Source organism: Candida orthopsilosis, assembly GCF_000315875.1.
Source record: "Candida orthopsilosis Co 90-125, chromosome 1 draft sequence".
Lineage (NCBI taxonomy): Eukaryota > Fungi > Ascomycota > Pichiomycetes > Serinales > Debaryomycetaceae > Lodderomyces > Lodderomyces orthopsilosis.
The window spans coordinates 62,693-85,802 of record NC_018292.1 but is presented as its reverse complement, the minus strand read 5'-3'; the positions used below and the strand labels follow the sequence as shown (position 1 = coordinate 85,802).

The window sequence follows — 23,110 nt, the reverse complement described above, 5'->3', positions numbered from 1 at the left end:
AGCCATTGACGCATATGCACAAACATTACATGGAGAGATGGAACCATTTGGAGTCAAGGTGCATAGTGTTATTACTGGGGGTGTAAACACCCAAATCGGAGCTGAAGAGACAGTTTCCGAAGCCGAAAAGCAATTTAAGAATTCTTTGTATAATGTTGATGGTGCTATTGAGAGTGGAATGGCAGCGAAGGAAATGAGTGAAAAGAATGGAGTTAGCGCTGAACTGTATGCCAGAGATGTAGCTCGAAAAGTGTTGAAGAAGCTGAAAAAGTTCAACTTGTATGGTGGAAGCGGTGGCTATACTTTACATTTGATTGGAAGATACTATCCTTTGTGGTTGGTGGAGTTTATCATGCAGTGGTTCTTCAAGCAGCTAAAAGTTTTCAGGAATATTAGAAGATTTAGAAAGTAGATCATTTGAAAGTGTGGCAAATAGAATGAAGTTGTATCTTTTAGTAGCTTTGAATGGTAACAACTTGTTGTATTTAGTTTATTTAGAGAAACGTAATGACTAAGATGTGCACCTGATAGGGAATTTACTTTATGTTAAGTTTCCACATTTTTAATTGGCACGCCAGAAATCGGGAGCAGCTAACATTTCACCATCTCTTACGTTCAGCACAACTACACTTCTTTTTTTGCGTGTCCATGAAAATAGTTTCAAGGAAAGCAAGTGTTTCTGATTGTATGAGTCAATGCGCCAGAGTGTTGTTGAACAAATCCTAGGGTAGCTCTTGCTTCATTTATGTTTGAGCACCGTCAAACAGCTCAGCAATAAATTTAAGCAAAATTCACAATACTTAATGCTACAGATGTCACATTCTGTGTTTTCTAAGGCAGTGGTGTGTCACAACTACAAGTGAATAAACTATTTGCAGTACATTTGTCACTTTTGTGTAACTATTTTGCCATATTGATGAGGTCGCACAATTTCCATCACTTTTCCACCATTTGCAAGAACATCGAAACTACAACGCCATCAACCAAAGTAACAAATGATTCCAGCGGGAGCAAGGAGATCCAAAATCAGACCACCAAGGAAGTCGTTGATAAGTTCGTCGTCCTCTTCTGAAGACCCTGTTGCCGATCCAGCCATTGATTTTGAAAAGAATTGGTCCATTTTGCGGGATGCAATCACTCAAATTCAAAACAAGAACGTGTCAAGCTTATCCTATGAGCAATTATATCGTAAAGCTTACGTTTTAGTGTTGAGGAAATTTGGAGGGCAGTTGTATGACAACGTGGCAGAGACAGTAAAGAGTCACTTGTTAGAGCAAAGATTACATTTGTTGAGCCTTGGTTCTAGTCCCGAGCAATTCATGCGTTTACTACTTCAAGAATGGGACGAACATTTACAAAGTATGAAGTTTATTAGCGACGTGTTGATGTATCTTAATCGTGTATATGTAAAGGAGCACAAGAAGCTTCTTATTTATGACTTGGGTGTCCAACTTTTCAAAGAAAATGTGGTAATGTACAATAACAACGAAATCGGATCTCGAATGATTCACATTGTGCTAGATGAAATAAGCAAAAGCAGAAGGGGAATTGTCGTAACCTCGAATATGTACATTACAAAGATTATAAATATGATGGAACTGTTGACAGAGAGCAATTTATCTTCGGAGATGCAATATGGTGACAATTACTACCAAACAGTGTTTGAACCGATGTTCTTGAAAAGTTCGGAAGATTTTTTTCAAGATTTATCGAAGGATTATATCGCGTACAATCTGGGCTCCAAGTACTTACATTCCACTTTTCAATTCATCAACGACGAAGAAAAACGCATCAAATTCTTTCTACCTCAAACCACTCACTTGAAAATATCCACCTTGATGGACAATATACTCATTAAGGATAAGATCGACAAGGTAATCCAACAACTGCAGGAAGGACTTGGTTACTGGCTTCAACCGGTGATGACAAACCTCACCCGAGAGTCAAACCCACAGGATCCTAACCATCACACTGAATTGAGGTTGCTATATCGTCTCATAGGCAGGATTGATGATGAATTTCAGCTTTTACGACTCAGGTTAAGAGAGGCGATTATAGCTCAAGGAAATTCGATTCCGGACATCATACGCTCAACAGTCGATGTAACCGGATATGAAAAAAAGGGAGGCTCGTCCACCCAAACAACGTTTGCGCTCAATTGGGTCGAGGCTGTTCTCAATTACAGAATATCCATGCTTGGAATATGGAGGGAATCTTTTGATGAAAATCTTGTTGTTGAGCAAACTTTGACCTATGCAATGAGAGACTTTATCAATGGATCAAAGGGTAAAACTTCAGCCACAAACATAAACGCACCTGACCTACTATCCATCTACATGGACTACCATATTAAGCAATTAAGTAAAGGGATGGCAAGTAAGGAATTAACTACTCAATCTGGGGATCAAACGGAAAATCTCATCAACAACTCCGTGCAATTACTTAGATTTATCAAGGATAAAGATGCGTTTGAAGCCTACTATGCAAATCATTTTGCCAAGAGATTTTTGAATGCAAAAGTCTCTTCTGTTGGAGCTGCAAAAAGTGTTGATGTTGAGGAGATGGTTCTTTCGAAATTATGTGAAGAATTAGGGTCTTCATCCCTAGACAAAGTGATAAAGATGAACAAAGATATCAAGATCTCTCGAGATACCACTCGTGGATGGAAAACCCATTTGGCAAAAGTGCAAGGGCAGTCCTCAAGCTTGATTGAACTTGACTTGAAGATCTGCAACGTTTCGGTGTGGCCAAAGTCCTTGACAAAAGACTACAAGCACAATAAACCCGAGGGTGAAGAGTTTGCCTTCAAGTGGCCAAGGCAATTAAGGGAAACCATACGAGAGTTTGAAGAATTCTGGCTCTCGGGGAAGAAAAATGACAACAAATCATTGTATTGGTCTCCAAAGTTTGGATCTATTGATTTGAAAATAACATACCCTTCGAAAACATATGAAATAAACTTGTCGGTATATGCGGCAATAATTATGCTTTTATTTGCACCCAGTCTGTCTTTGAACGGTGAAGAAAAACTGGCTTTCGAGGAGAAAAAGGAGTACTCATACCGCGATATTGTTGAGTTAACCGGCATACCCACTCTTGAACTCAAGCGGCATTTGCAATCAATAGCTGTTGCACCGAAGCTGAGATTGTTGGTTAAAATTCCTATGAGTAAGGATGTTAGAGAAGATGATGTTTTCCGCTTGAATGATAAGTTCAAATCCTCTACAGTCAAAGTAAAGGTGCCGACGGTTTCCTTAGCGTCTTCGGCTGCCAGTGGTAAGGGCAAAAAAACTAAACAAGAAGAAGAAACTGACGCTGTGAATGCAAATATATCAGAGGGGAGAAAGATAGAGATCAACGCAGCCATAGTGAGGATTTTGAAATCTAGAAGAACAGTCAAGCATAATGAGTTAATTGAAGGTATAATTAAACAGTTAAGCAGCAGATTCCAGCCACTGGTTGTACAAATCAAACAACAAGTTGAAGATCTCATTGACAAAGAGTACTTGGAAAGAGATGTGAATGACAGAAACTTATACCATTATATAGCATAGGATAGAGTAATACAATATTTTATAGGTAGCGTCAACAACAAAAAGTTTTAAAACTCGGTGCGCTTCCCAAAAACTGTTCACTGACCAAAGCAAATACATTGAATAACAAAGGAGTGTGATGTCCGCAAACGACGTGTTAGATGTGCTCGAAATTCAGCGGGATGATTTCCCGGCTCGTAAAAAGCAGAAGATGTCTCCCGCTGTACCAGAAGGACAACTGAAACCTCTCACAGGAATGGCAAGAGAATTGTATAATCTTGTGGGTCCCAATACACCATCTCTCGGGTTAACGCCAACTTCAAACACTAAGGATAGGAAAGGGTTCAGACCAAGTCCATGGACCAAGCTTAGCTTCAAAGCAAGAGAAGATGGAATTGAATTGAAACACTGGGTTAAAGGATCCGAAAGTTTACACCTGCTGGCTGAGGAGTCTCTGAAGCCCTATTTTTTTGAAAAATTCAGTGTTAATATAGATATTCCAGAGCTAGTTGATGAAGAGACATACGCGGAGATTATGAAAGATATATTGGATGAGAAGACTAAAGTTGAAGAGAAAAGTGGGCAAGAACAAACTTCAAGTATGGAAAACAATAAAGAGCCATCCAAAGAGGACGAGAAGGGATCTGCAAAGCCAAAAGAAAACACGAATACAAAGGAGAATAGCGCAGATGATAATTTAAATGGAAGTCCAGAAATTGGGACCAAAGATAATACATCATCACAAATTGATACAGAAAGATCCGCTGAGGAATTTGATGATTCACCCCGTGCTAAGGAATGGACTTACCAGGAAACTAAAACCTTATTCGAGCTTTGCAAATCATTTGAGCTCAAGTGGCCAATTATTCAAGATAGATTTTCAATCGGTGGAGTTACAACAGAAGAACTCAAAGATCACTTTTATAATGTGTGTGAGAAAATACTTTCTCGACAAGAAATTAAGAATCTGAACCTCATAGATTCTCTCAAGTCATATTCCAAGGAGAAGGAAATTGAGAGGAAACAATACCTCGAAAACCTTCTTCTTAGAACTCCAGCAGAAATAGCAGAGGAAGAATCATTAGTCATTGAAGCAAGAAGATTCGAGTTGGCCGCAAAGAAGATGCTCATGGAAAGATCTAATTTGTTGGGGCTTTTGGATTCCCCACAATCCACCCAAAATGTGGCCCAGTTCCAATCATCCCAAGGTATTGCAAACTTGTACAACAATCTTATGATTTACGATAAACACCAAAAAAAGAAACAACAGCAGCAGAAGATAGTCACACAAGATCCTGTACCACCACCGATACCATTGGCCGCATCATCGTCTTACAAAAGAGATCGCGGCTTTCAAACTCAACTACAGCAGTATCTTTCAAGCTTATTGAAACAAAACTATCATACCAACCCAGCAATAAAACAGGAAACAAATGCTATTCATCAGTTGTTATTGAAGAGACTTACGCAAAAAGAAGAAGAAGCTTATGGTTTATATTATCATGGTACAGAAAAGTTGACTCCTGGTGTCACATTGAGATCGCAGCAAAGGCTACTGGGATTACAGCAAAAACAATCGGTATTGAAAATGGCTACTTCACTTATGCAAGAGCTAGACATTCCCACTGCTGGCGGAAGCGCTGTCAAACCAATCATGCCTACACGAAAGACAATGGCGAAATATGATGAACTTTTGCGAACGGTGGTGACTTTATTGGATGTGAAGAGGGCAAAAGATAAACTTGAATCGGAGATTTCTTTGATCAAGAGTCAAAGAGGACTTCAGTAGTTATATATATACTCCTAGAAATAAAGATCGAATTCTGTATATACTCCGTCAGCAGTAGTCACATTGGTAAAGAATGTTTGACGATATTCCATCGCAAGTTTCATGTGTGGATCACGCCCCTCGTCGTAGTTCTGGTTCTCTATGTCAGCCACAAACGGATAAGCCTCAACAATCTTATACTCAAACTCCTTGAACATAGTCACAAAATCTGATGGCATTCGATAACCTTCAAACAACACTCGGAGCATTTCTCTTAATATAACACAAATCTTGGTAAAGACCCGAATCTTGAAAACCTCCGCTTCAGAAACAACGTCACTTTCATCTAATTCTTTTAAAAAAAGATCAAATATCCCCAAGAAATGACCATTTGAAAATTGGAATCGATGTTGGAAAACAGCCATGCTGAAGTTGCCTAAAAACTTATGAATAAACTTCCACTTGATGATGACATCACTCGTTTCAATTTCTAATAATCTTTGCAACACAAAGTAGTAGTCATCCAAATTAGTAGGAATGGAATGGCCAACATCACTTACATGTAATCGCTCATCAGGTTCAAAGTCATCATCAAAGGTAAAATGAAGCACAGGCAATTCATTTTCCATGGGATCAACTTCGATATCCAACAATGAGCTTACTTCAGTTAGAAGTGTATTGCTTCTACCGTCGAGCTCATACTTGTTCAATTCTTTAACCAAAGAAGTGCAAAAGTCTTTATAAGTACCATTACTGTAGTTGCAACTCTCTTTCTTTATGGTTCTTAGCAAGTCCTGAGCCATCATATTCAACTCACCCGATGAATCACTGCTGCTCGAGCAACTAAGCATGTTGGTCAAGATTCCAAATTTTGTACTGGTTAAATCAGATTCCAAAACACTCCGCAATTTATGGAAGGAAAATATCCCCCACCCCAAACCACTCAATCGATTAATAAACTCAATGAGTCTCGCCGGAGTTCTGTAGGAAGACAACCCACGAATAATGTTGGCAATGACAGATTGTTTGCAGTTATTCAAATTGTAAAACCTTGACACTTCCATATAAAAGTGGAAAACAAATTTGTCTCTGGAAAGTTCCTCTCCCACAAATGGATATGTTTGTAGCACCAACTTGTCCCAATTTTCGTTCACGAGATGACACACTACAATCCAGATTGTGATACAGTGCCCAATCAATGTATCGGCCTTTTCCGACGAGCCACCATCGCTTGCCAACTTGAGCATGTAGGAGTTGGCAATGTCAAGTGACTTCTCTTTTACAGAATGTAAGCTCCTCGTAAGTGAGACATTATTGATCTCGGCTTTCGCGGCAATAAGTTGTTCCACAATGGCGGCACATAATCCAGCAACATCGTTGTTGATACTAATTGGTAACTCCACCTTGATTTGCTTAATCAACAGCAATAGCTGAATCATACTTGATGGCTCTACCAGCGTCTGTTCGATATGTGATCTCAAAGAACGCAAGAATTTCTTCCATAATTTTGTTGCCCCGTGTATGGAAAATGCAACCGAAGCTAATTTATTTGTCATGATCTCCACACCTTCTGTTGAAAGTTTGGTCCCTTTAGATAAGGCGATTTCGGTGATCACACTGATTCCTTCCACCGCGTGTTTGAGAAAGCTCAATTCGGTTACGTCGCTTATGGATGATAGAAGAATCTCCACCTGTGCCCTCAAATCTGTCTTGGATATCAGACATAGCATTATCAATAGGTTGAACTTGTTGACAAACATAATCTGTTGTCCTTTTGCGTCTGAATATTGTATTGAGTTGAACGATAGCAATTTGGTCACTAACCTTTTCACTTGCGAAACATCAGCTAGCGAGGATATGTGCCAGAAGAGTAGTTGCAAAAACTTGTCAAAAAATGAATTCCCAGGTATATCAAACCGTGTTCGCACTTGCAGCAAGATACTCGGAACTGAATCTTCATTTGGTAAATTAGCAAACCTTCGTGACGTTATATTTCCATACACTTGCAAAATCAATTTTTCGTCAATTTGCCAATTCCTAATACGGTTCATGCTGAAGATAATTTCGATATAACGGTAGTAGAGCTCCAACCCAGTCGTGCCACTGAACTTTTGGAAGATCATCTGTAATGGCTCCCACGTAGGCAGCTTTCTTGTTATACAACATAGATAGTATACGCCCTCCAAAACTGAATGGAGATTGTATCTGTCAAAGTTCTGCACAGATAAACAAATTGAGGACCACCAAGCACCTTGTAACTCTGACAATCTGCACATAATGTAGAATGATTCTGCTTGCTTAGTTGCAGAGCCGCTGTGGAAATCGAAAATTTCAAACTGAATATCATCAACCATGTCGAAAAACCAAGACCAATATGTAGCTGCATAGGTGGTGATACTTTGCTTTCTACCGACTCCTCCATTTATTCGATCCATAACGAGCATAACATACTGAAGTAATACCAAATACGGAAGACAGAAAAACTTGTCACTTTGTTTCATCATCGCATTGTCCCGCAGAGTAATAATCATCGTCTCTACCCAGCTCCATTCGGATTCCGAAGGAGATCGTTGAAGAATTAAGCTCCAAGCAATTAACCCCCGAACACAGTGGTAAAAGTCTCTTTTGTGCATTGCACCGCGAAGTAATTTTGAATTTAAAAGCGAGCACAACTGATCCACCAATGCTCTTGAGCTATCAATGTCTAGCAAACACAAATTAAAGTGCCTATCCTTAAACGCCACAGTAATCGGGTCTTGAAAGCGATGAAAAGTTTTCCCATCGCCGGTACTACTAAGTTTTGTCAACTCAATATAATTAAGTATACAATCTGGAGCAAACAAAGGTTCATGAGACAATTGCAATTGTCCATTTAAATGGTGATTAAAAATCTTTGGTCGTTTTCGTAAATGTTGATAGTCTTGGTCATGACTCTCAGCCTCAACATCAATAGACGCCAAAAGTGGTGCTCTATCTGCGCGGCCTCGAGTTGCCACTCTTGCAGGTCCAAAATAGTTTTCTTTCAAGTCGTGATTACGAACATTTTTGCTCTTCTTCTTTTTGAGAGTCTTACGGGTACCAGTCAGGTTGGATTTTGTGTATGATTTGTGTTGCAATTGTGCCCGAAATAGCCTTCTCTCGCTTTGGGCTATCTTCCTGTTGTGTCCTACCTCTGGGTTTTCGTATGAACTTTCTGTCATATCCATATCCAATGCATGATCTACTGATTTAGTGAAACTGTCAATTGTATTATACCTCAAACGGCCGGTCATATGTGTAGGCTCATTTAGCCTTCCCATGGTGTTTGAGCTCAACTTTTGAACCCTGGGACGAATTTGAGACTTTTGTGACTGGTGCTTAGATCTCTCATGAGTCCTAGGTATTCTGTTAATACCACCTTTGAACACTCCCTTTGAGGCAGACGACCTGCTATTCAAATTTGATTTTGATTGTCCACTTTCCACCCTTGAGTGTGTGTTAGTCGTAAGCATGCGATCTATCGCATCGTTTTCGAGAGCTTCACCCATATCGTCACTCAAATCTTGAAGAGCATCCCGCTCGTGTGTATCTAATGCAAATAAGTCCAGATCATTATCAGACTCTATAGTGGTGTTTGAAGATTCCGACAATTCAGAATCTAAATAAATTTGCTGGCCAGGTGAAGACAAAACATCATTTTCATCTTCCAATTCTGGCAAGCTGTTCACAACATATATGCCAGGTGACACGTCCTCAATGTCATCGTCATTCAAAAACGATTCTTCGAGATCGTCATGCAATCGAAATGATCGACTTCTGCCCCCACTCTTTTTAAAGGCGAACCCCTTTCTCATTTCACGAGGGGGTTTCGCTCTTTGCGTTAGTCGAGATGTTTTTGTCTTGTAGATTGATAAGTGTTTAGCAGACTCAGGCAAAATACCCTTCAAAGCGTTTTTTTCTTTCCTGTAACGACCACCGACCCTAACATATAGATTCTCCTTATCCTCTTCTTCATCTGCACTTAGGTCCAGCTCGCTATTAGAGTCAAGATCAGCCTCCAACTCATAATTGTTAACTTCATATGCCACATCATCCAGAAGTTGAGATGATTCAAGTCGTTGCTCCAAAGTAGGAGATCCTGGATCTACCTCAAAGTTTGCAAATCCCTCATCATTTCCGTTCACACCAAGCCTTTCATTCTTTTTTTCCTTTTCTCGTTCCTCTTGTTGCGCATCCTTCGACTGCTTTCCAATGATGGCATAAAAACTCTTTTGCTTGAACTTTTCGTCCTTGGGATACCTGCTTTTCAACTTTAAGTAATTGTAATTTAAAAGTTTGACAACAGCCTCAAGATTCCGATCATTTTGTTCATACACTGAATTCAACTCGTGAGCATCAGCTAGTCCCAAATAAGAGGCCTGATCTGACAAGTAAGGATGGGTACTGGCAAAGTTACGTTTCCTCAAGCTTCTTTCGGAAACAAACGTCAGGTACTTAGAGTTTATGTATGCCTGTAGATGGCCTGCATTTTCTTCATTTTCCATTTGCACTGGAACTGTCTCCAAAGGTTCAGGGTTAGTTTTATTGTATACGGTTTCGACCTCCATCGGAGCATCATTATCGCTATCTTCGACAACCTCATCTTCTTCTGTTAACACATAAAGAGGAGCTGTGGGGTCGTATTTTCCCAAGGTATTTTCTAATTCTCGTCGCCTCCCATACGGTAGATGCGATAGTTTCCTTTGAAGTGTCTGCTTCGCTATTAGAGACAAATCAAGTGATCTCCTCTCTTCTTCTTCTGAATCGGAGATGTCACTCATTTTGTTATTTTGAATACGTTATCACTGTTGTGTGGTTCTTCGTATCTTGGTGCTTTTCTTTTTGATAATGCTATACATGAACTGCAAAGGTAAGGGTTTGTAGAAGTTGAATCAGTTTGTAAGTGTCGAAGTAATGAGGTTAAAGAGTAAATCCATTTTTTGCACTTGTTACTGTCGCGTAAACAAAATAATTACTTTAACGCGCCACTTTAAGGAGTCACGTGAGCACTAAACATAAGTAGTTAAATCTTTGGATCAATTCTCTATATAAAATGGCCAATGCCTTCGAGACGAGTGAGGTATGCATTTTGAATCATCCATTGTGAAGACTTTACAAAGTCGAAGCTACTAAAACTTTGAATGGGTTTTCTCATGACCACCTTAGTGTGTGCTATTGTGGCCATTTGCTGCTAACGATCTACCGGGTCGATGCAACGCCTTACGTGGCAACTTCAAAGTGTTTGAATATAACTTGTCATCAACGTATTCCCCAAAGGTCAAGTACCCTTCTGCTTCATGAGTGTAAAAGAATTCCCTATGATACAAGTCCAACTTCTTGTTTGTTCGAAGCCTCTCGATGAGATCTGGATTCGACGTAAATGGTCTTGAGAAGCCAATCAATGTACGATTGTCTGCATTAACATCCCTGATCAAAGACGAATAATGCCGAATTTGACCATCAACAATTTCCAAATTGGGATTATTCGATGCAATGCAACTTGGGTCGCCTTTATAATTTGTTGCGTAGCCCCCAGCTCTAACAACAATACCAGACCATACCAGTAGTAGAGAAGTGTTTGTTCTGCCTGATGGGTTCTGATCATGTGACCCAGCAACCCGCGGCTCTTGAATTGAAATGTAGGCAATTTCGTTTCCCGCTTGCTTAAGCTTCTCCAAAAACAACATCATATGTTCACAGTAGAGAAAAGGTGGGAACGTTTCATCCACGGGGTACTTATCACTTGGGTATATCATTCCCCAATGCGTTGACCAAGCGCTAAGTCTAACCCCAAATTTTGCACTTCCAATCTCGGGGTGTTTTATAAACATCTCAATGATCTCCTTCAAAAATCTGCATCTATTCTCCACCGATCCACCATACTCATCAGTTCTGACATTCGAAACCGGTGATAAAAACTGTTCGATTAGAAACCCCGAAGTCCCGTGGAGCTCAATAAAATCAAAACTAGCAACTTTTAAGCAATTTACTGCGGCTGTAACAAAATCTTGCTGGATGTCACGTATTTGCTTAATTGTTAACTCCTGCAATGGATAATCCAAGCCTTTTGCAGCTTTTGCTTGATCCGACGAGTGGTATATAGGCGATGGGGCAAGAAATGGAAGTCCTCTCTTTTTCAACAAATGTATGTTAGAAGTTCTTCCTGGTGCAAAAATCTGACATGAAACATAGGAGCCATTGGCATGAATTTTGTCAGTTATTTGCTTTAAAGCTTTGCATTGATCGATACTCCACACTCCAGATTTGTAGGGCATCAAGCCACTCCTAGGTGAGACTAAAGAAGACTCAAAAATAATCAATGCACCTTCTACTTTACTTCTCGAATCATAGTATTCCACCATCAAATCGGTTGGAAAATTTTCTCCATCATCGGTTGATCTAGATCTTGATGTAGGCAAGTGTACTACTCTGTGGCTCAATTGGACATTGTTACCGATATCTATCAGCTTGAACAAATTGGTATCCTTTAGTTGCATTAAAGTATCCCAGCGATGATCATTACAAGTTTACCATGTAGTGTTCTGGGGTGCATGGGAATAATTTATACTTCCTGAAAACTGGATGTTTTAGTAGGTAATAAGACGCACCCGAATCGGATCGAGTATTTTCCGAGAGAACTTTTGCAAGACATTTTGATTTAAATAATACACATCAAGATTCAACAACGCAAGTACAGTTTTCATTGTGGACGTAGGGAAGTAGGATGCACCCGAATCGGATCGTGTGTTTTCCGAGAGAACTATGGCAAGGAATTTTGATTTGAATAATACACATCAAGATTCAACAATACAAGAACAGTTTTCATCGTGGGCGTAGGGTAGTAGGTAGCTAGTTATGGCAGTCAACCCCAAGTGCGTGGGATTTGTACAGTAGTCGTTCTAGATTTAGAAATGGTGTCTTTCAACTATACTACAAAGAAAAAGGAACATACAACTATGTTATATAACAAGTCCTTTGATGATATCTAGTGATGATAGTGATAATGAGAGAATGATATATTCTTTTGTTACTGTCGAATATCAACTGAAAAGGCTTTTGTCTTTAGTGAATGCTGAGCACTGGAAATACCTTTCTCCACACTTACAGAAAGGTCGCAAAATCGTTTGGTATAAAACTTTGCGAAAGATATTCCGAAAGCAAAGAAAAAAAAAAAAATTGCAACTTTTCAAAGCCAACAGGACAAGAAAGAGTTCAACATTCGTTACATTTTGGTTCAAGATCATCCAAAAACTACTTAAAGGATCCACTTGATGTCAGTAGAAGCAAATTCACATTACTCCGAGCTCAACAACGAAATAAACAACGACAATGTGGTCCCTGATCCAAGCTTTACGTCATTGCAAAAAGTGGAGTTTGAGGGAGAGATTCTCACCATAGATACAAATAACTGGAGACATTCGAGATTACTACAAGTCCAGATTATTTCGGCGTACCTCGTATTTGTGTTGTTTGGATTAAATGAACAAACAGTGGGTACAATGATCCCAAAGTTACAAGAATATTATCATCTTAGTGATTTACAAATTAGTTTCGTATTCTTTTGCTCCGTTTTGGGGTACTTGACAATGGCATTGGTGAATAATCAGACCCATGAGAAGCTAGGGATTAGAGGTGTTGCAATATTGGGCGCCTCAGCAATGTGTTTGGGAAACTTGAGTGCATCGTTCAAGCCACCTTTTCTCATCTTTCTCATTTGCTACTTTTCGAATGGTATTGGACTTGGTGCTTTGGATGCTTCATTGAATGCCTGGATGGGAAATTTAGTCGACTCGAATCAATTGTTGGGGATCTTACATGGTTGTTATGGTATTGGAAGTTTAGTATCACCAAGTTTGATTACTTATCTTTTGGAGAAGGCCGATAATCCATGGGATTGGAATACGTATTACCTTTTAGTGGCCTCCTTTGGAGCGACTGTGCTCATATTAGTTGGCTATACGTTTAGATTCGAAACACCAAAAAAGTACAAATACATGGCACAACTAAGGCACCAAAAGTCAAAGCAGAGTAAACTACTGGAGGATACCGATCCAAATGAAGTTGAGCTTGATGATATGAACAAGACAAACTTTGAAATTGAAGATGCCGATGAAGAGGATGAGGAACATTCAGCGACTTTTACACAAGCTGTGAAACTGCCATTAATCTGGGGATTCGCGGGAATCCTTTTCATCTACGTTGGTGGTGAAGTCGCATTTGGCGCATGGTTGGTGACTTATTTATTAAGAATAAAGGACTGGACATATAAGGCCTCATCGCACATTGCAACTACATTTTGGTTTGGCCTTACTGTTGGTCGATGTACTCTTGGCTTTGTAACTGCACATTATTTCAATACTGAGTTGTCCGCCAATCTCGCGTACATAGTGGGCTCATTGTTGGGATACGTACTTTTCTGGCTCGTTTCATTTACTCATCAAGTGGTTCTTCTATTTATCATTGTATTTGTGACAGGAGCGATGGTGGGTCCCATATTTCCTACCACCATTGTCGCCCTGGTTAACATCTTACCTGCTAAATTCCAAACCATAGGTATTGGATTCATATGTGCATTTGGAGGTGGAGGTGCTGCTGGTATTCCATTTTTGATTGGGTTGATGGCTGATTCTAGCGAAGGTGGATTAAAAGCATATCCTGTGATGGTCATTATTATATTTGCTGTGCTATTGGTGCTGTGGTTGGTGATTATGAAGAAATACACTAGAGGGTACAAAAGGAATTTGATCTAGACACCATGGAGCAAGCTGATTAGGAATTGTTGTATGCGGGTAATACAACGCGGGATCTAAAGTTGCAATAAATAGGATTTGTGCTGATTTGTGCTCTGCTAGCCGATTGTCGCCCTTTTATAAATCTACTTAGAGTTTATAAATTAGATGCAAAAACCTTGTATTTCAATACAAATCTCTAATCTCTAATCTCTAATCTAGCTAAAAGTGAGCAATTTCAATATACTCTTGATTCGTTATATTTTCCCACCAAGCTCTATCCATTCACTAGGCGTATATCCCTTCTGTGTAAATGCATGAATTGACGCAATCTCATCCCGTAGCTGAGTGTTGACCAATCTGTGTCTCGCTAATTTATTCTTACCTTGGAAAAGTGATGATACAATAACTACCGCAAAAGCCTGTCCACATCCGCCTGACATGTCTTCAACTTGAACTAGTTCTGCATTTAGACGTTGTTGAATTATTTGTTTTAGGGAGTCGGACGTGAGTGCTGACATGGTGATTTAACATATACGGAGAGCGATGCTAGATTGAAGATTTTCAGCTAATGATGGCTAAGATAAATCGAATTGAGTAATCTTCGCACAAGATCGTAAATGATGAAAAAAATTATTCAAAGTGTCGGAAAATCTTCCGACATTGAATTTATACGTCACTTATTTTAATATTACATTATGTACATTACAGCTATACCATGAGCATCACTTTAGTTCTTCTTTCAAAACAGTTTCAATTTGACTCAAGATCTCCTTGGACGATAAGTCCTTCTCAATTCCTTCAAACCCACATTCACTAAAGATCTTCATCAACTCCAGTGGGATGATACTCAATTCTTCATGTTGTTCAATCAACTGATTTACAACTTCAATAGCCAAAAAGTAAGCATCACCAGTTTGTTCATTTTGGCCCTGTGACTGCTTTGAAATTAGGATATTTGGAGCTAAAACTGTGGCTAAATTATGGGCATCCATTTTGGATCCAGTATCTTTATCAACTTCAGAAAATGAAGCCACCCAACTGAAAAAGTATAGCAATACCTCAAGTAGGTTTCGGTGATCGCGGGGTAGTAGACAATACGTTAGCTGTAGAATCTTCTTCTTTATTTCGGGTGTTTGTTCCATCTGAGAAGAAATCCATAAATCATAATAGTTGAATGTTAATAGCGGTGTGGGCAACTCACGTAACCATTTCTTCATCAATGCTGCTAATTGAACAGCGGTATGAGCACTGAAATCGGGTGATTTATAAGGACTTTTGTTGATTTGTTCAGTCAACTCACGAAGTTTCTTGATGTTACCATTCAATCTGAAAATACCTTCAACTGACATATCCTTTTGCTTCAAAGCACTGATAACGTCATCAACAACAATGGGAATTCTCAATTTGGAAGGTCCAACACCAAGATCAGAATCAACTCCATATTTCTTTGTCAATATGCTCAATTCAGATCCAAACACTGCATTGACTTTATCTTTTGATGTACCACCGGCGCCAAATTTCAATTTCTCCCAAAACGTAGGTGGCTTTTTCAATTGAATCATCGTTATGAGTTCATCCTTGTTGTATTTTTCGTGATCCATCAGACATAAAAGGGCGATGGCAATATGTCTCATAATGAAGTGCTCGCGTTTGGTCAATTCTGAATAAAACTTTTGTTTATCAAAAGTTGGAAGATCATTTCCGGGTGCTGTAGTATTCAATATGTGGTCCAATGCACTACTTGGAGTTGTTTGTATGGGGCTGTGTCCACTACCTTTTAGTTTGTGAGATCCGGTTCTTTGGTATAGCTTGCTTTGGTGCTTGAATGCATTGGGCCTTTGGTCACGGGCCTGCTCAGCAGCAACAATTCTAGGTATATCGTCCAAAGTTAGTGACTTCTCATTCTTCAATAAATCAGATGTACGATCGAGATGTGTGGCTGTCATTTGTCGTTGAGGTTCATCTCTAATTTGTAGTTGTTTCTTCACTGATAAATCTTCTCTACCATCAAACGAGAGTTGTGATCCACTACTGGTTTTTCTTCCAAATTGAGGCGGTTGTGCTTGAAGAGCCAATTCTCCCAAATTTGCTGCAAGATTGCCTTCGCCCAATTTTGACGTATCGACTTCATCCTGATGAGCTTGATCACCCTCTGGGGCAGTTATGATTACCGACTTTCTCGCCTTCTTTTTAACCGATTGCGACAATTTCTGGCTTTGTCTTTTACTTCTTAGTCTTGTTACATCATCCAAAGTTTTGCTATAATCATCTTGTTCATGTTGCTTGTCTGGAGTTTGCAAAAGCTCCGACTCTTGTCTCGGAGATATTGTAGGGTTATCAAAATCGATATTCATAACTGATCTTGACCGTAATAAAGCGATTTTCAAAAGATATACCAACTGGGATAAATCGGTTACAATTTCAAATCCCATAATCCCACATCCATCATAGCAACGTGCGCAAATGATGGACTGACGTGCGATATCAAAACGGGTCTGGTTTACTTCAGACTGATCAATTCGTTGATGACACTTTGCACAAACAAAACATTTCCAGTGCCACCTATGATCGCCAAGTTTGACACATGATTTTTCGATGCTTTTGGAACAAGATGTGCAAGCATCAGTTGAGCTCTGTGGGACCGCCAATTTCGCTTTAAATACCTCTAAACCTTCGGCAGTTTCGAGCTTGTTAGACTCAATAGCTTCATACCTAGATACTAGATTCAAGAATTGGTCCAATGCATCAGTGGTACCATTCAACTTATTCAACTTTAAGGCATTGTACAACCCAATTCGTATCAAAAGCTTCAAATAATGAGCAGATCCAGTGATAACTGATAATAGCTCCGCTGATAAAGTACCTGATTTAGATATACTTGCTGATTTTCGTAATATAGCCAAGTAGCTCATAACTTTTCCGGTAATGTTTCTTGGCTCCTTCTTCAAGAATTGGAAATATTCATTTTCGATTGTTGAAGAATCCAGATTTTCTTGTTCAGACAGCTCGTTTTTCACCACGAGTGTAGATGCCGCAACTTTGCATTCCTGTAATACATAATCCAATGCATGAAATAAAATCTCAATACTCAATATCAACTTCCCAGTGACTATCAAACCATTATATTTGTTTCCAGTACACGCATTGAGAAGCATATCGGAGATACAGGCGGCTGCACTTTGTTTATATCCAGATAACATTAGCCAACAGTTCATAACCACTTGTTCAATATGCTGTTCAATACCCACTAGTCTTTCCGAGTTGAGGCTTGTATCCGACATCTTGATCGCTCTCAAGTCTGCTAGCTTCTCATCAGGTAAACCATATGTTCTCTGTAAGCCAACAGAGTCAGCAGTAATGCAGACATTCCAGAACTTGTGCACCATAAAACATTCCGGATGCCAATGTTGGGTCCTTCCACCTCGATACAATTCGACAAATTGTTTCAAAATCGATGACTGGCACCCTTCGCAATGTGAGGCATACAACTTTGAATAGTGGAAATGGCAAAATATATCGTTTTCATGTTCGAAATAGCTTTCATCTGAATCAAAAACGTGTTGACAAACTGAGCATTTGAAATGTTCCAAATGGTACTTGTTACCCAACGCAGTAATATAGGGCCCTCGTAATGCATTATTGCAACTAAAACAAATTAATTCAAGCTTTTTAAAGTAATCATATTCACAAAGAGCAACTTGTGTTGATTTGCCGTCTTGTCTAAGCTCAAAAGGGAAAAATTTAGCTGAACATTGTTTACCACATTCGTGACATGTAAAGCAATCAACATGGTATGCACTTTGAAGAGCACGGACAAACTGACCAGTGATTTCAAGTCCACATTTCTGGCACACTTTTCGGCTCTTTTTCTTTGTTTTGGATCTACTGGAAATAGTTGCCTGTGGTTTCGGTAAAGGATCATTATTAAGTCTTTTTTCTTCTTCTGCTGCTTCTTGTTTTTCAGGAGTTGGTGATATAGCAATAGAATGCCTTTGAGAAGGATCGAGGTTTGATCTGTGAGATGATCCATCTCTACGAGACTTTTGCCTCTGCATTTCTGGGGTGTGGTGGCCATTATTTGAACCTGCATCTATTAGTTGCTGAGGTTGTGGTTGCTGATTTAGAAACACTGGATTCGACTCCCTTGGAGTATCAGATAACGGTGGGATCAAAGTTGTCCAGTTTGGTTGTGAATCACTCGGCTTACTCTGATGCTGCCAAGGATTTCTGTTAGAACCAGCTTGCTGTTGTCGCCTCATTTGAGGAGAAGGTGGTGGTGCCGATGAAGGCTTCGGGGACGATACATTCATGGGATATGTAGGATATTGCAGATAAGCATTGTGATTCACGGGATGGAACAAGCGGTGTTTTGGATGTTTTTGATCCGAATTATGAGAATGTGATCTTGAGTGCCTGCTCGAGCTTAGCCTTCGATCTAATGGTGGTGCAGTATTTGGAATAGGATAATTTTGTGGATGACGTGTATAATAATAGTTTTGTAAGTCATCATTTCTGGTTACTGCTTGCATGGGAGACGCCAATTCACGAGGTTTGGAATTTGACGTAGAGTCATCACCTGGTTTGGCCAGAATGTACTCTTCTGGAGCTTTACTCATAGTTCCTATGTTGTCGATTTTCTTGATATGAATAGCTCTTGTTTCAAACAGTGGAGATTGAAGAATCGATTGTGCTACCTTAGACACACGTATTTAACCTCTAAGTGGAGTAAAGCACCGAATGCAAAAAAAATTTGGAAGTTATTAAAGAATGACGAAAAGTTGGATTAAAATTTTATGAGGGGTTTTGTTTGGGTAGTAAACACACAGTAAGAAACACTATACTGTGAAAAAGTAAAGTAGTATATTAAATCACTGTGACTAGGTTTTCTTGATTGGTTGATGGATTAGGCCTAATGGTTTTGATGGGGAGTGAGAGTATTGATGATAATGTGTGTGTATGTGATACCGAAGTTGAAGTTTTTGATATAAAGTATGGTTTCTTATAGTTGACACTTTGGGTTTATAATTTTTTTTGTTTTTTTGTTTTTTCTTTGTTTTGATTTCTTTTGTCTTTTGTTTACCATACATACAATATGGTTATTATTCTATGCAGTATGTGTCGTATTTCTTCGCTATACAAAAGCCTTTTCCTCATATTTGTATTTAGTTAAAGGCGGAATATGCACAGTGTAAAATTGGGTGTTAGTAGTATGCTTTGGTCGGGATGGTAGGAAAGAGGTATTTTGTTAGGAGCGTGAGTTTGTAAGAAATGGAAAAAGCTGTTAGCCTGAACAAGAAAGTCGATAGTGGTCTAAGTTTACGACATTGAGACCAGAGTGACTAAACTCTTGCAGTAATATAAAAAGTTTACAGTTTTCAATAAGTAATGGGTAATACTAAAGATTAGCACACCACTATATTTGAAAACTTTGGCATATGGATCACGTTAGAGAATTTTGTTCAAATCTCGAATAACATAAATATTGAGTAGTCACTAAATGAAACAAAATTCATTCAATATTTGGTACTGCTGATAAACTGCATACACTGACAGTTAACTTCATCCACAAGTTTCTGTTATGTGGCTTGCGTGGATCAAAGTCACCACCTACGGTTTCAACTATAACAATACTCAAATTAAGGTTTTTCTGTTATTGTCTGAGAAGGAAATAAAGATTGGGAAAACAAAAAGAGAACAGCACAACACACTAACAATGTAGAAACAATTTAACACGGAGGACATCATGCATACTATTATAATCCTTCACATCAACTGATTTATACATATATATATTGATCTAAGTTTACAATTGAGGTTATCAATAAAGCGACTTTGGTGCTTGATTACTAAGCTGTAAAATTAGGTCTAGTTGCGCCAGCTCAATACTTTCCTATTTGCTTAAAACAACAGCATTCGGCTTATTGGCTTATAATTTGGTGCGGCTTTTTCAAAACAAACAAGAAACAATAACTCACAGTGTATGTGCACGTGACTGCATACAAATTTATAATAGACCAAACGACGGTGTAATTTAGAGCACTGAGGCTGTCTATTTTTGCATTGGATACATGTATTTATGTAGCAAGCTACAGTAGCATGTTTGTGGTATACAGCCATTTAGCTTCTTTTCTCTTTAAACAATTGGTTTGTACCTTGTAGTGGATAAGAGTTGATTCAATTTAATAACCAAATCAGATTTATGCAGTTCTCGATGAAATTTGTAAGAAGACTGTGAGTTAATACGTGCACTATTTGGGCCTTTATTTCTTGATTTCTTTTTCCTCTTTACAATCTGTACTTCGCAAAATATTAGAATTTTTCGTAACTTTTTGTTTAATTTTGCAACCAAACTGAAGAAAATTTTTCAAATTAACTGAGCCTTCGGAAATGACGAGAAATAAAAAGGAATATATAAACCAATATTAAAGTAAAGTGTATTGTTTCCAAAGCGTGGCAACGCTCCGAACTTTTCACGTGTAAATAGATCGCAACAAAGCAGAGATGCAAAGTATTTGCATTGAGCTAGTTTAACCGGTAATGGAAATCCTTTCAAAGAAGATGGCTAAACTAGTTTAAACAAGGGTATTCTTTCCAATTGTAGACCTTTTAATTTTCCCTTTCGTTTGCAACTAAAATGTCTAGGACTAAAAGTCTGTTACTAATTTTTCATGGCTCGATTTTTGCAGCACAGTGTATTTAAGAAACCTAAAATGCCGTACAATGCATGGGCCCAATAGCATAATATTTTATACTATACAAAGGTACAACTTTTTCTTCTGTTTATATTTGGCGCATTGAAGTTTTCACGGCTAATAATTTTTGCAAAGTGGAAGTGTAACTGCGGTTTCGGGATGAACACAAAGCTTCTTAATAGAAGCTTTATTATACGAGATTTTGTCACAATGACAGGTTTAATTTTTTTTCTCGGTCAGATCCACCTCGTGAAAATTAACGGACGAATAAGAAAGCGCAGACGGCAAAACTGAAAATTTGAGCAGGTACCCTTTTCTTTAAGTTTTATAGCTCACTAATTTAAAAAGTTTAATAGGTGTGAGCAAGCTTTAATATTATTAAGCCAACTTCTTCGCAATGACGGCATTTGAACTACCCTATCTCTAAAGAGGGAATATCGGTAAAACTATTTCATCACTTGAAAAAGCGCAATACAAGATGGAAGAGTACATTTTTTTATGGTCCGCACTTGAGAATTCTCTATGCAATGAATAAAATGCAGTCAGTAGTATGACTCAGAATAAACGAGCTTAAGGGCCGCCACATTTTGCATCGTGTGTACGGCACTGTTACAAATTTAAATTTCAAAATCCATCAAGATACTCCACTGACGGGCGCTTAAGAAATGGGGTGAGCATCTTGCATTGTGTACACTATAACCATGCATTGAACATGCGCAGTAAAACAAGGTTTCTATGTTTGTCTATTGTTATCTTCCAATAGAGTTATTGAAAAAAAAAGAAAGCAAATGGAAAGTGGAGTCGTTGGGGCCGGTATTTAAAACGCAGGGAGCCTTTACTCCATCTCCGCTCTATTGTAGACGAGTAACGTGATAATTTAAACGTTTGTACAGCTCTTCGACTTTAAAGAATATGTTAGTTGCCCACCTTTTTAAACTAGTGGATGTCGTTTGACATTGATCATGGATCCTTCTCAAACCCACGAACAATTGAACCTTTGTCAAAAACAATTGATTAAAAATAGTAAGGAAAAGAAATTTTGAGCTTTGCGAAATAATGCATTCACCACAAAACCAAACAATGACAACTATAAGACAAAAGTCCACCATATGATTTAAAAATCTTTTACTCCAATTAGGTTATAAAGCTTGAATTTGCTTTTGACAGAGATCACGAAAAATAGAAATTTTCAACCACCCTGCTTTTCATGTTCCTTCATGCCTTCAACGGATCACATTTTGTAACTTCGCATAGCTGGGTTCACTCTGCATATATCAGAAGTTCCAAAGGAAAGAATGGAGCATCCTATTTCAGACCAATGGCGCTTGGTAATTTTCACTTTTATGCCTAAGCGCTTAAATTGTAAAGTGTTACCACATTCTCCAATTCTCCCCAATTTTGTGTGACAAAGTGTAAAAAAAAATCTGCAAAATAGAAATCGAAACATGCATTACCACATCAACAACCACAACAGTAAATGGTCACGAAACAATAGATTGTTCAATGAAAAGTTTAGTTAGTCTCGAGGAGAAACACTTTGGGTTTTTTGGTGCCGTGCATTATCGGCATCACCCTTGAAAGAATTCTTCAAAATAGAATTTTTTTGTACCACAAGGCATGATTGTTTAAACAATATATACCTTTACTATGCAACTACTAGCCTAATGCGGAGACTCTAGTAAATTCACATCAGAATATTATGCACATATATATAGGCTCACCATTCTCCTCGACCAAGTAGTATCGAATTCCCAATCGTGACTATTTCCGACTACAAGTTCAACTCAACATGAGTACCGAGAAAATACCAATCGTGTCTGATGGCGTGGATCCAGTCACGTCAGTACATAGTACTGGTAGTCACTTACAAGTACAAGATCATGAGGTTAACTTGGATGCTGTTTTATCAAACCCATTGTCTATTGGTGAAGTTGGTACCACATTGACTGATGCTCAAAAGACCTTTGTCATGAAGAGGTTACATTTTGATGCGTTAACAAGCTTTGACGATCTACCACCTGAATGTACGTTCATATTTGAGAAAATTGAGCAAATTTCAACCCAAGAAGCCGTAGATATTTTAAAGCAGGCAATTGGAGATCATGCAAATGATGTCAACATTAAAGAACATGACTTGGAATTATGGAAAGAATTGGTCGACTATCAATCACAAATTATACACTTACAACAAGAAAATAAATCAAAATTGTTCTCAGATGACCACAAAACGGACCAGCTTCCGGAATACACTTCAATAATTGAAGCCAATGAATCTAATTCAAAAGATCCATCAACTGGTAAGCCCGAAATTGTTGATTGGGATTTACAAGTGAGGTTGGAAGCTGTTTTAGTTGCTTATTGGTCGCT

General features: G+C 38.7%; 8 protein-coding genes across 8 annotated transcripts in view; 4 read left to right on the top strand and 4 right to left on the bottom strand. All coding sequences in view use genetic code 12, as the record gives it.

Annotated features, from left to right (window-relative positions):
• Positions 1-995: 995 nt before the first annotated feature.
• Positions 996-3,554, top strand: CORT_0A00430 (hypothetical protein; the record flags this gene model as incomplete). The annotated part of the gene is made up of 1 exon (XM_003865830.1): positions 996-3,554. The coding sequence occupies one exon, from the start codon at positions 996-998 to the stop codon at positions 3,552-3,554; it is 2,559 nt and encodes an 852-aa protein (XP_003865878.1).
• A 118-nt stretch (positions 3,555-3,672) lies between these two features.
• On the top strand, positions 3,673-5,322 carry CORT_0A00420 (Swc4 subunit of the NuA4 histone acetyltransferase complex; the record flags this gene model as incomplete). The annotated part of the gene is made up of 1 exon (XM_003865829.1): positions 3,673-5,322. One exon carries the CDS (start codon positions 3,673-3,675, stop codon positions 5,320-5,322), a length of 1,650 nt encoding a protein of 549 aa, XP_003865877.1.
• Positions 5,323-5,336: 14 nt separating this feature from the next.
• CORT_0A00410 (hypothetical protein) lies at positions 5,337-10,100 on the bottom strand (the record flags this gene model as incomplete). Its single annotated transcript, XM_003865828.1, has 1 exon — positions 5,337-10,100. The coding sequence occupies one exon, from the start codon at positions 10,098-10,100 to the stop codon at positions 5,337-5,339; it is 4,764 nt and encodes a 1,587-aa protein (XP_003865876.1).
• Positions 10,101-10,481: 381 nt separating this feature from the next.
• CORT_0A00400 (hypothetical protein) lies at positions 10,482-11,816 on the bottom strand (the record flags this gene model as incomplete). The annotated part of the gene is made up of 1 exon (XM_003865827.1): positions 10,482-11,816. One exon carries the CDS (start codon positions 11,814-11,816, stop codon positions 10,482-10,484), a length of 1,335 nt encoding a protein of 444 aa, XP_003865875.1.
• Positions 11,817-12,590: 774 nt separating this feature from the next.
• Positions 12,591-14,069, top strand: CORT_0A00390 (membrane transporter; the record flags this gene model as incomplete). Its single annotated transcript, XM_003865826.1, has 1 exon — positions 12,591-14,069. One exon carries the CDS (start codon positions 12,591-12,593, stop codon positions 14,067-14,069), a length of 1,479 nt encoding a protein of 492 aa, XP_003865874.1.
• Positions 14,070-14,305: 236 nt separating this feature from the next.
• On the bottom strand, positions 14,306-14,569 carry CORT_0A00380 (Fra2 protein; the record flags this gene model as incomplete). The annotated part of the gene is made up of 1 exon (XM_003865825.1): positions 14,306-14,569. One exon carries the CDS (start codon positions 14,567-14,569, stop codon positions 14,306-14,308), a length of 264 nt encoding a protein of 87 aa, XP_003865873.1.
• A 204-nt stretch (positions 14,570-14,773) lies between these two features.
• Positions 14,774-18,667, bottom strand: CORT_0A00370 (Lrg1 protein; the record flags this gene model as incomplete). The annotated part of the gene is made up of 1 exon (XM_003865824.1): positions 14,774-18,667. The coding sequence occupies one exon, from the start codon at positions 18,665-18,667 to the stop codon at positions 14,774-14,776; it is 3,894 nt and encodes a 1,297-aa protein (XP_003865872.1).
• A 3,865-nt stretch (positions 18,668-22,532) lies between these two features.
• The window catches only part of CORT_0A00360 (hypothetical protein), a gene marked incomplete at both ends in the record, with an annotated part of 2,262 nt that continues 1,684 nt past the window's right edge, over positions 22,533-23,110 (top strand). Inside the window, one exon of the mRNA XM_003865823.1 lies at positions 22,533-23,110. This exon is cut by the window's right edge and continues 1,684 nt beyond it. Coding sequence (XP_003865871.1) covers positions 22,533-23,110 — 578 coding nt within the window.